Source organism: Orcinus orca, chromosome 4 (assembly GCF_937001465.1).
Source record: "Orcinus orca chromosome 4, mOrcOrc1.1, whole genome shotgun sequence".
Taxonomy (NCBI): Eukaryota; Metazoa; Chordata; class Mammalia; order Artiodactyla; family Delphinidae; genus Orcinus; species Orcinus orca.
Genome location: NC_064562.1, coordinates 107,164,654 through 107,179,690, shown reverse-complemented (window position 1 = coordinate 107,179,690; position 15,037 = coordinate 107,164,654). Strand labels below are relative to the sequence as shown.

The 15,037-nt window shown below is 38.4% G+C and overlaps 1 protein-coding gene across 4 annotated transcripts in view; it reads right to left on the bottom strand.

Annotated features, from left to right (window-relative positions):
• The window catches only part of KCNIP4 (potassium voltage-gated channel interacting protein 4), a 1,200,268-nt gene that overhangs the window by 129,708 nt on the left and 1,055,523 nt on the right, over positions 1–15,037 (bottom strand). Inside the window, exon 2 of one of the 4 annotated variants that reach the window (XM_049708791.1) lies at positions 5,913–6,018. The exons of the other annotated variants lie outside the window; for them this stretch is intronic. Within the exon in view, the coding sequence (XP_049564748.1) occupies positions 5,913–6,018 (106 nt within the window). The remainder of the gene's footprint in view (positions 1–5,912; positions 6,019–15,037) is intronic. 4 annotated transcript variants of the gene reach the window in all.

The following is a 15,037-nucleotide window of genomic DNA, read 5'->3' as shown; positions in this document are numbered from 1 at the left end:
AGAGTGCAGAGGATTTAAGTAAATAATTGCAGGCATTTTGTTTAGTAGGAGGCACAATAGGAATTCAAATGTATGAATGACACTAAACCCAGGCTGCCACCATTTGCCTTTTTCAGTAGTTCTTGGAAGAGGTAATAAGGATTTGCTTGACAGTCCTAGGACAAGAGATAGGAAGGGGAAGTTAATGTAAAAGATATTTCAGGGAGAAACTGACCAGAGTTTAGTGACCTGTAAGATGGTGGGGGGCAGGCAGAAAGCAGAGGAACGATGGATGAATCTAACTTCAGCAACTGGGCGGCTAGTGATGCCAATGAATAAATGATGGTGATCAGGCCATCACATCTGGTGGATGGTCTTGTCTGCGTCCTGGCTTGGGTGTTCAAAGAGCAGTGGGCAACTGGCCAGCTCAGGGGACGGGGCAAAAATCTTAAACAGCTAATCCTTAACTCGTGGTCCAGGTGTCACCAGCCTCAGCTCTTATTCATTTCTCACTCTTGGTTGGGAGTTATTTGAGTCAGGGAGAAGACATTCTAAGTTCTAAATGAACTCTCACTAGATCACATCTATCACTTCTGATCAACGACTAGCCAGGCTGCCCCACGGCAGGCCATTGCGTGCACCTGTCACCTCCTTCCTAAAGCCTTGTTTGCTGTTCCCCAATATCTTTCCAAGGCAGTTGGACTTTTGTATTTGTCTGACAGTCTCCTCAAACATCAAAGTCAAGATGTGGGCTCTAACATAAGAAGATCAGGGTTTATTATTTTTACCTTTTGTTAAAAGTGAGCAATACATTTGATTTTCAGAAAAATGTAATTATGTCTATTGTTTTTCATGCAGAAAATCTTTGTCATATGCTACTTCTTTTAACACTTTCATCTGAGGCACAAGAAGCAGAGCTAATATTTCAAGCCCTGCATTTAATAAATGGCTAAAAAATACATACAGATTCCAAATATTGAGGATATTAAAAACACTCAAGAAGTAATAATGTGTGATGTGTTTAAATATTTGAAATACCAACTCAAAAAACAATTTTCTAATATACATAGGGAAGCTGCATTCACTTAAATTAATTCTTGCATCCAATAATTTCAAATCTGGGAGAAAATAATCTAAAAGACATACATAATTATATACACAGAGATATTTATCTCAGTGCTATTTATATTATGGGGGAAAAGAGAAAAAGGGAAAAAATTTAAATATTCAAAAGCCAGGGAATGCGGTCAAATACAACATATTGTAACTATACAATGGAATATTATGTTTGCCATTAAAATATTTACATTTTAATAACAAGGTTAATACTTATGAAGGTATGCAATGTAAGAAAAGGATAAATATTTGGTATGGATGGGATCATTAATGCACACACGGATGAAAAAAAGATGTTACTTATTATTTGTAGTTACTTCAAAGTACAGGAGCATAGTAGGATTGTGTGTTGTGTGGTGTGAGTGTGTTATGTGCTGTGTGTTGTACTTTCCAAATTACTGCCATGAACATGAGTGACTTTATTTATTAAAAAGTATATATTTTTTTACTTTTTATTTTATATTGGAGTATAGTTGATTAACACTGTTGTGTTAGTTTCAGGCATACAGCAAAGTGATTCAGTCATACATATACATGTATCTATTCTTTTTCAGGTTCTTTTCCCATTTAGGTTATTACAGAATATTGAGCAGAATTCCCTGGGCTATACAGTAGGTGCTTGTTGGTTATCTATTTTAAATATAGCCATGTGTACATGTCAGTCCCAAAATCCCAATATAACCCTCCCTCCACCCTTCCCCCCGGTAATCAAAAGTTCATTCTCTAAGTTTGTGAGTCTGTTTCTATTTTGTATATAAGATATGGAAGCAACCTAAATGTCCATCGACAGATGAATGGATAAAGAAGATGTGGTACATATATACAACGGAATATTACTCAGCCATTAAAAAGAATGAAATAATGCCATGAGTGACTTTTATAAAAAAAATGATTCACCCTCTCAACTCCAGAGGAGAAGGAGGCAGAACCCTGTCCCTGGGAAAAAGAAGCAGACCGGACGATTCTCCCAAGGGCAGGACAAGGACCACTATCGTTGGAAGTTAAAGGAAGGCTGCTTTGGGCTCAGCATGAGGAAGATTGCTCTGTAAAGCTGGCAATCACCAAATGGTTATTTTCTTAAAGAAGCAGGCCTGCTCCCTAGTAATGAGAAAGGAAGTCTTTCGGGGAACCAGACGTGAGGGAAGGCTCCCTTCAAACTCTTGGGTTCTCTGGTTTAGGGAATCCAAGTGCTCTATAACTCAGCAGAAGTTTGCTTTTTCTCTACAGAAAATATTTTTTTTTCTTTTGTTATTTGCATAATATTGATAAATCTCACATTCCTGCCAAGAGGAATGAAAAACCCTGTCATTTCTGCCTTCCTGAAAAAAGAAAATGGAATTTAGAATGAGTATTGGCCTCTTATTAAACTAAATTTCAGCTCTCTAGCTTTGAAGCTGCATAGGATCTCGTGGAGAATATTTCTGCAGCCCCTGTGCAGGTGATTCAAGCCTGGAACTCACCCAGTCAAGCCAAACCTCACTGGAGGGCTCTCTGTGGTCCCACATGGAGATGTTTGGTCCCCATGCTTTTACTCCTGGGGGCCTAGGGTCCTGTCTCCAACCACCTGCCTCCTGTTTCATGTTTTCACATCAGCTTTTCAGTCCTGTGCCCAACTGCTTAGGGCCCGGAACATGGTTAGGGATCTAATTTAAAAAAAAAACGTTTCTAATATAGCAATGGAATTAATGTGGTCTCCTTTTCAAGTAATCTACTTCGACGTGCTGGGGTTCTCTTGCGATGGGTGGATAAGAGGGAAAGTGGTGGCTAGTGGCGGAGGGAGTTTTATATCTGTGGACCTTTGGGGGGTCCACAAATCTTAGGCCACATCTAGTGTGGGTTCAAGAGCAGCCAGTTTTGTGAAATCCCATTTTTATAAAAATATTAGCTTTTAGGTCAGTCTCCTAATTTTTTTAGTATCTTCTGTTATTTTCTTTTCCTTTCAAGAAATGTCCTTTTTCCTCACACTTAGTTGAAAATTGCATTGCCATCCTCTGTGAACACTTATTTAGAGGTGTGGCTTTCCGCAGTACTGATTAAGGAAGAGTGCTAGCAAGGCACAACGATTTTGTTCTTCCCTAAGTAAGCAGAGAGATCCATCTGAAAGTTACATGTTACTTGTCTACTTTGTACAGATGACTCTGGTTTTGGTAAATATCTGATAAATTGGCAATTTTTATTTCAACTTGAAAGGGGAAAAGCAATGGCTCTAATAAGCAACATTCACTGACGAACAGTAGCAATAAAAATGTCTACATCTTCAATACCGTGTAGAATTAAGGTTCTGGCATCTTTCTGAATTGTGGCCTTCCAGGCTGATGGCCTGTTATGTTTTGTTTGTGAGATAGTGTGTGTGTATGTGCAATGAAGGAAAAAAATCAAAGCAATGTAGCTTAACTATGTATTTTCTTGTCCATAGGATTATTACTGATAAAAATAATTTTGTCCTGCCCTCTTTCCCCACAGAAGGTTCTAGTAGGACAAAGCTTTTTAAAGGCTGTTGTATTTACTTCCCTATCTCCCAGCACAGGAACAGGAACTGACATATAATAAATATACGTTGAATGAATAAGTGAATTAATAAAATATTATTATGATATATTAACTTTGGTCAGTGCCACTGAAATAAATTACTATGCTACTCTGGGACTTTTGACAGGACATACTGGGTTCTCTGAGGTACGTTCCATATTTTCTCTATCTGTGTTGTCGAGACTAGTGGAATTTTAGAGCGTTCACATATTTTAATCACTCATTGAGTTCATCAGTTCCTACAAAATGATGTAGCAGAAAAGAAAGAGAGTAGTTGAAGATATGGGTTGTAGCCCTACACCTGGAATAGCTCACCTAGCTTGTTAATGTTTGTTACCTCACTGGCAAAGAACACTACCTTTTCTATCTGATTTTAACACGTTTGATGCTAGAAAAAAATTGTGCATGAAAGAATGTAAAAATAAATGTAAATGTAAATGCCTGTAAATGTAAAAAAAATGTAATGTAATGTAAAAAAATGTAAAAATTGTAAAATGTAAAAAAAATGCTTGTAAATGTTCACTATAAATCGCATAAGATATCTTTACAAAATAGAGCGTGTCCCTTTACATATCCTCTATATTCTACTGCTTAAGAATGCCACAAAATTGGAGAAAAAGAGGATGAAGAGGTGATGATTAGTCTGATGGATCAATTTGGCTAGGCTATAGTACCCAGTTCTTTAATCAAATACTAATCTAACTGTTGCTCGGAAGGTATTCTGTAGACCTGGTTACCATCTGTAATCAGATGACTTTAAGAGATTACCCTGGATAATGTGCGTGGGCTTCATCCAATCAGTTGAAAGGCTTTAAGCAAAAAGTGAGTTTTCTTGAAAAGAGAATTCTCACTCAGGACTGCAGTATCAAATTTTGCCTGAGTTTCCAGCCTGTTAGGCCTATGAATTTTGGACATGGCAGCTCCCACAGTCATGTGAGCCAATTCCTTAAAATAAATCCCTTTATATATATATATGTTTGCCTGTGTATGTGTATGCACATGTGTAGGTGTATGTATATGTATACAGATGGTCCCGGACTTTGGATGGTTTGACTTACGATTTTTCAACTTTTCAAATGGTGCAAAAGTGAAACGCATTCAGTAGAAGCTGTACTTCGAATTTTGGTCTTTTCCCTGGGCTGGTGATACGCAACCTGGTAGATCCTCTCTCATGATGCTGGGCAGCGGCAGCAACCCATAGCTCCCAGTTAGCCATTGCTCACGAGGGTAAACAACCGATATGCTTACGTCTCTTGTGCACCCAGACAACCATTCTGCTTTTCACTTTCAGTACTGTACTTAATAAAGTACAAGAGATATTCAACACTTTATTATAAAATAAGCTTTGTGTTAGATGATTTTGCCCAACCGTAGGCTAATGGAAGTGTTCTGAGCACATCTGAGGTAAGCTAGTCTAAGCTACAATGTTCAGTAGGTCAGGTGTATTAAATGCATTTCTGACTTAAAATATTTTCAACTTACGATGGGTTTATCAGGACGTAAGCTAAGAAAGACCTGCATGTATTGGTTTTGTTTTCCTAGAGACCCCTGATGATACAGGAAAAGAGTGGGCAGAGAAGAAAAGTCATATTTGGTAAATGTTTTCCACTTTATAGTAGTTTTTCAAACCTAGTAACATTTCTGATGTTTGGCAGTATCTAAATTACACAACAAATACGTGTATGTGAATCAGAAAATTTACGAGGCATTGCAGTTTAAAGTGCACAGCTGCTCTGCTAACAATTTAGGCAATGGGAATCCCTAGAGTTATCTGAGCCGCGTCCCTACACCTCAGATCATACTCCAATAAAGATGTTAAAAAAAAAAAAAATCACATGGTGGATAAGTGTGCAGACAATAGAACACAGCTGCCAGGAATCAAATATTAGCTACATATCGAACAAATTAGGTGATCTTGGGCTATTTGCTTAATCTCTCTGGTATTAAATTTTTGATCTGTAAAATTAAAATGATAATACCTACCCTCTAAAATAAAAAACAAAACAAAACAAACAAACAAAAAAAAAACCAAAAAAACCAAAAATTTCCAAATGTTTTGAAGCCCAGACTCCTGTCACTAGCACTGTGCTGTCAGTCTGCTGAATGGGAAGTGCCTCACAACTGCACAGAGGTTCCCCTGGGTATTTAGGTAAACACGGGTACATTAATAGAGTTACTTTTGCAGAATATAATATATGGATTCTTTTTAGAAGCAGAGAACTGCAATGCATGCAGACCTAAACAAACAAAACAAGCGAAGTTTGGGGGAGAAAAACAAACAAACAAACTTGCTTTGAACAGCAGGAGACGACGTTTTGGCAGCTGAGCAGGGCAAGAGCTTCATGAGCCGCTCTTTAATGCTGCGCTTGGTGCTGTTCTGAGTGTAGAGGAAACCTAGAAGATACGGGATGGGTTCTGTTAATGCTGTCTGCAGAGAGAAACTCAGGCATGCTGCAGGGTGTGTCAGCAGACGCCGGGCAGGCAGGATCTGGGAGCAGCCATCCGCTCAGGCAGAGGGTTGGGATCCCAGAAGGAAAAAATTAAATCCTTGTTTTCCCTTTGCTTTTCTCACTTTTTAGGTTTCCTTTATGTTGCATTAGATCACGATTACCCCATGAAAAAAGAATCATGCAAATATATCTTCTGAGTGGAAAAAATAAAATTTGCTGGCTTCTTTTGGTCTTAAATTGGGAATACAACAAATATCACTAAAAGAGTTAACTGGATTGAAATTTCAATATTGAAACCAGTATTAAGGGCCCACGTGACAATTTTGTGCATGCATTGCTCCCCATCTTTGATTCCAGAGGAGTGGGTGCTCTGTATAAATCATTCACATCGCAATCATCTGTTAGTACTTTTGCCTTCCCTGAAAGTGAGAAAATAGATGTCCTTCTTACACAGCTTCATTAGCATAAGCTGACGTGCCCAGAGATGGGACATCCTTCACATATTCACATGTGGACATTAATGGATGGGGCTCATTCAAACAGAGTGATTCCAAAAGAAACAAGGTGTATTCACAGAACATTAACCCAGGAGTAGACGGAGCAGTATCTGTGACTTCAGATAGCTGGAGACGACTCAAGAAAAATCAGTAGTGACCCAGTGGGCAAGCTAGCAAGCGCTTGAAAAACTATTGGTGTCAGGAGTCACACTTGTTCAGCTCAGCCTCAACTTGCCCACTCTGAGTGACCAGAAGGCTGAATTTGCATGTTGCTGTATATATTGCTTCCCTAAGTATAAAGCAACAGCAAAAGGACCAATTTAAATCAAGGTTAGACCATCTTTATAATATGAACATGGCAAATGTATCTCTTGTTGCTTTTCTACTTTATAATTCCCATCTCGGAATTATAAAGAGTCCTAACTGCAAGGCTACTGATCTATTTCCCTTTGGAGCTGTTCATCCTACCATTGGTGTCCACTGGCTAAAAAACCTGATAGATCTCTTGTGTTGGGCTGACGGCAAACTAGTAGCTACGAAAATCACATCAGATCATTTACATACTTGAAAGCCCCCTAAAACCTTCATGAAAAAAATCCACGCTTTCTAGCACGGACCCCAATCCCTGCATGATCTGGCCCTGTCTCACTCTTACAGCATTGTCCACCACCCTCCCTGTCTTAGACCATCAGCCACCGGCCACGCCACCCTTCTCGCCTTTGTTGAAACTCACACAACAGGTCCCTCCTCTCCCCTTGACACATATGGTGTGAAATATCTTGCTTACTTGATATGCCAAGTGCTGGTTGAGAGTCTGGCACATAAGAAGAGATCAATAAATGTCTGACAAATGAGTGAATAGATTCACTTTCAATACCAAAAGAAGACCTGATTTCATTTCCTAGATTAGTATCTAAGGGAGCTTTTAAACTTGTGAAATAAGTCTGATTTACATAAAACAGAGTCTAGTTGGCTTCTTTGTATATTTCTAAGGAGACATGTCCATCTAAGTGTCCTCTCCTTTGTAAATGTGTCTGGAGCATGATGATTTTGCTTTAGTTTCTCAAGCGGGACATTCTGCTTCTTCCATTCATGTTCTTTCAAACCTCTGTGCCACTGTATGTGCAGTCTGGTGGGTCCTTCACCACTTATCAACTTCTACCTGCTCGTGCAGCCTTCAAAACTCCGTTCAAACACACTTGCCTTGATAAACTTTCCCTGTCGTGTTTGCAGCCTTCCCGAGAGAAGAAGGACCCACCTCCCTCCTCTGCTCTATCTTCTCTATTGCCCCTGTATCACACCCCATTGCTCTGAGTATCGTCCCCTCTTGCTGATTGAGACCCTATCCTGACAAGGAGTTAGAGAGAGAAGGTTCTACCAGCCATCTGCAGTAGGAGAGAGACGAGTGTTACCTCCTACCCAGCTGCTTTGCTTCAGATTTGATTTCTTGTTGTCTAGTCCAACTCTACAAACATGCCTGAAACTGGCATGCGGCAGACGCTCAAGAAATATTTGCTGGTTGCTTGATTTCCTCCTTTTCCCTTAAATTCTGAAATCTGCCAAGCTCACTCTCTCTGTGACAGCTTCCTGGACCCTCAGGCCTTTCTGCTTCCCAGGTACTTAAGTATTAACGTTACATTCTGTGTCCCCATCTCCAATTTGGTAATTAATGATGATCTTCCCTGGAGCATCTTCTGAACTGTACTTGGGGCTACAAATTTTACAGGTTGGTGTTTTCAGTCAGTAGTTAAAAGTCTTAGATTTTAGTAGTGACCTTGGGCAGATTATTAAACTTCTCAGGGTGTCTGTCTTTTCTTTATAAAACAAACGAAGACTTTATACTAAAGATCTTGGTTGTCAAAACATATTTTTTAAATCCCTTTTAGGAATATATATATATATATATTTTTTTTTCTTTTGAAAATGAATAGCTGAGATTTGACATTTTTGTTTTTTGTGATTTTCTCTTCCCCTAAGAGAGAAGTGAGTAGGAATGAGAAACACATACATAAAGAAAAAAAAAAAATTATCTTGCTGCCTTTGCATGGTTATAATTTATAGGAGGCCCTTTTCAACAATAATCTATTATCAGAATCAATAAAATATAATCTCCATGAAGGCCAGGCCAGGATATTTGTCTCTTTTTCAGCAGATTGCAATACAAGCCACATTCATGGATATGCTGCTTGATGATCTTTGTAATACTGGAACAGTTGACCATTTCCTCATGCCTCTTCACCTTAACTTCAACCTGGTTTTTCACTAATGACCTCACATTTCCTTCTCTTAGGAATATATTTAAATGTAAATTGTATACGGTGGTTTTTATTGTGTTTTCTTCTCAATGAGAGCTTTAGCTAAAAAGCTAAAGAGAGCTTTAGCTCTCCCTTCCTCTCCCTCCCCATCTTTCCTTCTCTGCTATCAGACCATTCTGCTCTTTTCCCCTTATAGTGTCTGAGTGTTCCAGCATGGTAATAAAACAGCCTAGGTAGATCCCAGTGCTATGTGATTTGGGATAAGTATTTAATCTCTCTGAATCTCAGTTTCCTCATCAAGAAAATGGATTAGTAATAGTATCTACCTCATAATGTTGTTAGAATCTAATGAGATAATATATAAAGCATTTAGCACAGTGACTGTTCCTAACATACACTCAGTGAATGTTAGATATTAATTTTTTTCAGTCCTTCAGTGTACCCCTCAGGTCCTTTCCACATGCTATTATCTCTCTCTGAAATGTTGTTTTACTTCATTGTGGCCTAGTTAACTTCTGCTCTGTCATACTTGAGATTTCAGTTCAATAATCACTTTCTGAGGAAAACTTTACATGGCAGACCAAACTAGGTTATGAACAGCTTTACTCTATGCTCCTATAGTTTCCTGTGTTTCTCCTTTATAGCCTTATCACAAATATAATTAAAACAATTGATGATACAATTATGTATTTGACATGTCTTCCCTACTGCAATGTAAGATTGAAGATTTCTACCTCCAGCCTTTAGAGAATAAATAAATATTATTGGAAGTATTATCTCACCATAAGCAACCATATAACTGGCAAGTTACATGCGTACCTCAGAGACATTGCAGATTCTGTTTCAGGCCACTGCAATAAAGTGAATGCCACAATAAAATGAGTCACATACATTTTTTGTTTCCCAGTACCATCATCTGACAACCCAGTGTTGCCACAAACCTTCAATTTGTAAAAAAAAAAAAAAAAAAGCAGTATCTGTGAAGTGCAATAAAATGAGGTATGCCTGTATACGAGGCAACTGTTTTTAAGCACTGAACAACAAGCAATGTAGAACAGTGGTACTGGAGAGAAAAACCCAAAAGGTGAGCTCCACAATGCCCAGCTCCCTCTGCCTGGGTGCATTTTCTTTCAAGAGTTCAGAGAGGTGGAGTGCATGCTCACTGTGCTGAGGTGGCAGAGACTGGAGTTTGCAGGGCAAGGTGCCGAAGAAGAGAGAACTGTTATGTGTGTCAGAGGGGAGGAGCTGTGTGAAAATTAAATGAATGTGGGCCATTGTGATAGTTAGTTGTATGTGTCAACATAACTGGGCTAAAGGTTGTCCAGATAGCTGGCAAAACATTATCTCTGGGTATGTCTGTGAGGATGTTTCTAGAATAGATTAACAATTTAATTGGTAGACTGAATAAAAAAGATCACATTCATCAGTACTGGTGGGCATCATCCAATAGGTTGAGGGCTTGAACAGAACAAAAAAGTAGAGGAAGGCGGATTTGTTCTCTGCCTGAGTTCAGAAGTCTATTTTCTCCTGCCTTCAGACATTGGCTCCCCTGGTTCTCAGGTCTTTGAGTTTGGACTGGAATTATACCATCAGCTTTCCTGGGCCTCTAGCTTGCAGATGGTAGACTGTGGGACTTCTCAGCCTTTGTAATTGAATGAGCCAATCTTTCAAAATAAGTGTCTTTCTGTTTATCTGTATACATCCTCTTGGTTCTGTTTCTCCGGAAAACACTGACTAATACAGTCACTGACCAAGGGCTGGGTGATGCACGCTCAGGGACAGACTTCATAATACTCAGCAAGCAGAAGCTGCTCTAGGACTGAGAACTGAATGGAGGTATCAGAAATCGTACAGTGCTGCAAGATGTGGGAGGCTCCCCACAAAAAAATTAAAATAAAAAAGAAGAGAAAAAAAAAGAGAGAAAGAAGGAAAGAAATTGCACTGTGCATTGAGCACCTCTGGCATGCACTGGAGAGCTCAGAAAGACTATGCTTTTGGAGAAAGTATCATTTCCCAGAGTAAGAGCCACACCCTATAACTAAGTATAAAATCAAAATTGACCTATCCTAACATATAACAGAACTGAACTTGGCAACACCAAAAGTGCGAGCAACTGTGGAAAGCCTTCCAGAGGAATACTCAACACACTTTAAAAGAAGATAACACAATCTAAACTCCTTACAGTGTACTATAACAATGTCCATCAAGCATTAGTAGACATGTGAAGGAGTACAAAAATGTGACCCATACTCAAGATTTTTTAAAAAGCAGTCAATAGAAACAGACCCTAGGATGGCACAGATGTTGGACTTTAAAGAAAAAATTAGTCATAATAAGTAAACATTTTAGCAGTGAAAATAAAATTACAAAAGGAACCAAATGGAAATTTTGTATGTGAAAAGCCAGATATCTACAATGAAAGGGCTTTTTGAGATGGGCTTAACAGCAGATTGGGGACAACTGAGAAAAGAGTTAAGAGCTTGAATGGAGATAGAAAGAGACAAATCATCCAATCTGAATAACAGAGAGGAAAAGAGATTAAAAAATAAACAGATCCTTAGTGATTTGTGAGACAATATCAAATAGTCTAACATGAATGTAATTAGAGAACCAAATGAGATAGAAGAGAAAAATTAGAAAAATAAATGGCCAAAACATTCCAAATTTGTTTATAATCATCAATGTACATATCCAAGAAACTTGAACCTCAATCAAGATAAATACAAGATGAATCACATAGACATGTCATAATCAAGTTATTGAAAACAATTAGAAAACTCTCAAAAAAAAAACAGACTAAAAAGATGTGTTATAGAGGTTAAATAATGTAAGAATGGTTTTCCATCAGAAAAAATAGATGACAGAAAACAATGGAATAAGTTCTGGGGGGAATAAAAAGACTTTCAACCCAGAATTCTATATTCAGTGAAAATAGCTTTTTGAGAATAAAGATGAAATAAAGATATTTTCAGATAAACTAAAGCTGAGAGAAATCATAGCTACTAGACCTCTATTACCAGCAATTATAAAGGAATTTCTTCAGGCTGAAAGGAAATTACATGATATGAAAAGTTAGATGTACAGGTAGAAATAAAGAGCACTGGAAATTGAAAATACGTGAATAAATATAAAATATTATCTCATTTTCCTCTTATTTCGTTTGTTTAAAACAACCAAAAAATATTGTGGGGTTTATTTCATTTGTAGATATTACATTTCTGACAATAATAGCATAAAGTATGGGGGAAAGTAAATGAAATTTTACTGTTGTACATTTTACACAAAGTGGGACAATATTAACTGTAAGTAGTCTGAATAAGAGAAGAAGACAGATTACAATTGCTAGGTGCTAGGAAAACAAATGAAAATAATAAAAGGAAGGGCAGTCAAAATTCCAACTGAGGAATTAAAATGTAATATCAAAAATATTTGGTTCACCCCAAAGAAGTCAGGCACAGAAGAACAGAGAAGCAAGGAGAATATGTAAGACAGCAGACTTACACTCAACCACATCATGAAACCAGAAACCCAATCTTTTTTATTCACTACTGTATCCCCATTACTTTCCACAGTTCCTAAAATATAAAGAGCATTCAATCAATATCTAATGAAAGCATGAAATCAGACTCTATGTCTTGTGACACGGTCTCAAAATGTGCAGATTGGCTGCATGTCTGTAACTGGCAGATGCATTTGGAATCTGCATGGGGGTATACATCCTCGCAGCATGTGAAGCAATGTCCTTCCCACACTCCAACTGGACAGCTGTGTGTGAAGGCACTCTACTAAGGATGCTATAGACTGCATTCCCCAGCCAATAACACTGAAAGAAGATTGATGGTGAAGGTAGCTCCAGCAGCAAAATGCCTTAGTCTGGAGGGCAATTTACCCCCATAGAAACCAAATACTCTTTGATAGATTAATTGCATCACATACATATTTATTTATTCTTTTATTTAAAAAGCACTTATTATAATGCATATATTGTAAATAGTGTTTGTTGTAGAATTGTGTATACACAGTGGTCATATAAGAAAACGTCCCTGTTCTCTGAGGTCTAACCATCTACACTGATGGTAACACCTATTGTATTACATGACTGATTTATTCGTTTCTTTTATTAAACCTGCATTCTCTGAGGGACGAATTCTATTCGTTCCTTATTTCACTTTTTCAAAAAACATTTATTGAATGCCTTCACTGTGCTTTGTACTATCCCAGGCGATGGGAATACTTCAGTGAATAAACCAGACAAAAATTCTGGCTTTAATCGATCTTACATTAGAGTCAGGGAAGAAGAAGTAATAAACAAAAATAAATAGCAAAATATAAAGTTTGTCAGATTGAAAGCAGGGCTGAGGCCTACTGGGGAACAGGTTGGGAGGTGGGATGAGGAAGACTTGTAATTTTTTTTTTTTTTTTTTTTGCGGTACGTGGGCCTCTCACTGCCGCGGCCTCTCCCGTTGCGGAGCACAGGCTCCAGACGCGCAGGCTCAGCAGCCACGGCTCACGGGCCCAGCCGCTCCGTGGCATGTGGGATCTTCCTGGACCAGGGCACGAACCCGTGTCCCCCTGCATCGGCAGGCGGACTCTCAACCACTGCGCCACCAGGGAAGCCCAAGCCTTGTAATTTTAAATGTGGTGGCCAGGGAGGTTTCATTGGAGTGATATTTTAGCAAAAATACCTAATGAGCTGAGAAAGTTTCTTACCCTATTTTGATTATTAGCAACTACCACAGTGTATTACATATATTAGGCACTAATATATATATATATTTATTGAGTGATTAATCTTACTCATTTATTAATTTATTCAATTAGTATTTATTGACACCTATAATGGACAGATGAATGCCGTAAATTAATTGGCTATATAAACTGCTGAATCCAATAATCTATAACAAATTTATTGCCTTACAAATCAAAATTAAGTCAACTCCCTTATCCCTGCAACTAGAAGTTACTCCAGTCTACTAGCGTCCTAGTGCTTCAGAAATCATGAAAGAAAGGAATACAAACCAAAGAATAAAAAGTAAGTGTGCAAGTAAGTAGGCCACTTTAAATCATGATATAACTGAATGAAAGTGCATTCATTTTTACCAATGGGAAAGGTTTCATCTTACAAAGCCTGACTTTACGGAGAACCAATCAGCCCATCATCACTCTGGTTGCTCTGTATTTCTGACCCTTCCACATCTCAAAGGTGTATATGCAAGTGGTCATTCTTCACAGACTGCTTTTCCTGTTACACAAAGAAATGCCATTACGTGTAAAAGTCAGGCTTCAGGGATGAGTGATGGTCCATGAATTATGAATTTAATAAGTAACTATCATGGTAATAGAAATGGTAATTTCACCATAATGAGAATTACGCTTGTATCTTCCTCCTTTTTCTAGGATAGCTGACAGCAAAAACGAGTATTTCCTGTGGCTTTGCATAGGAATAAAGGCTCCTGCCCCAGAATTCACAGCCCTGTTCAAGCTTCCATCTTGTGCTTTTGAATTATGGACGATGTTTTTCTTTCTGGATCCTAAGCCTGTGGATGTCTGGTGGAGGAAAATGGCTAATAACGTTTCCACAGACATGGTGTCTTCCATGAATCAATAACTATGACAAAATCACCGGGCATTGCAGTGGCACGGCGATCCTGCCTGTGTATCTCCTTTGAATCGGTGACAAGCTGATTCATGAGCAGTGACTTGGTGCTGGGCTAGGAAGCACATGCTTCACTGGTCGCAAATGGGAACTTACCACTCACAAGTCTATTTTTTAAATGGGTTTGGGGCTCATAAACACACACACACACACACACACACACACACACACACACACACCACACACACATACACACACACAGAGTTCATTTTGCCTTTTCAAATTTATTTCTGAAGAAGCAGGGCCCCAGACAGTTTGTACTCTGGTGATGATTCTTGCTGAAAATTGCTGTCAACCTGCACCAATTGTTATCGGAGGCTGCAGTCAGCCCGCAATTGTAATCATTCACTTTTTTTTTTTTTTCACACACACAGACTGTATTTTATTTTTACAAGAGATAAATCAACTGACACCGAGCATTGTAAATGGATAACCATAACAAAAGCAACAATGATTGCAATTACCAAACACGAAACACACTCATACTGTGTCATAATATTGACATTCAATCCAGGAATCCTCCACTGTAACGGCTCCTTTACTTTGCAGTGAAAG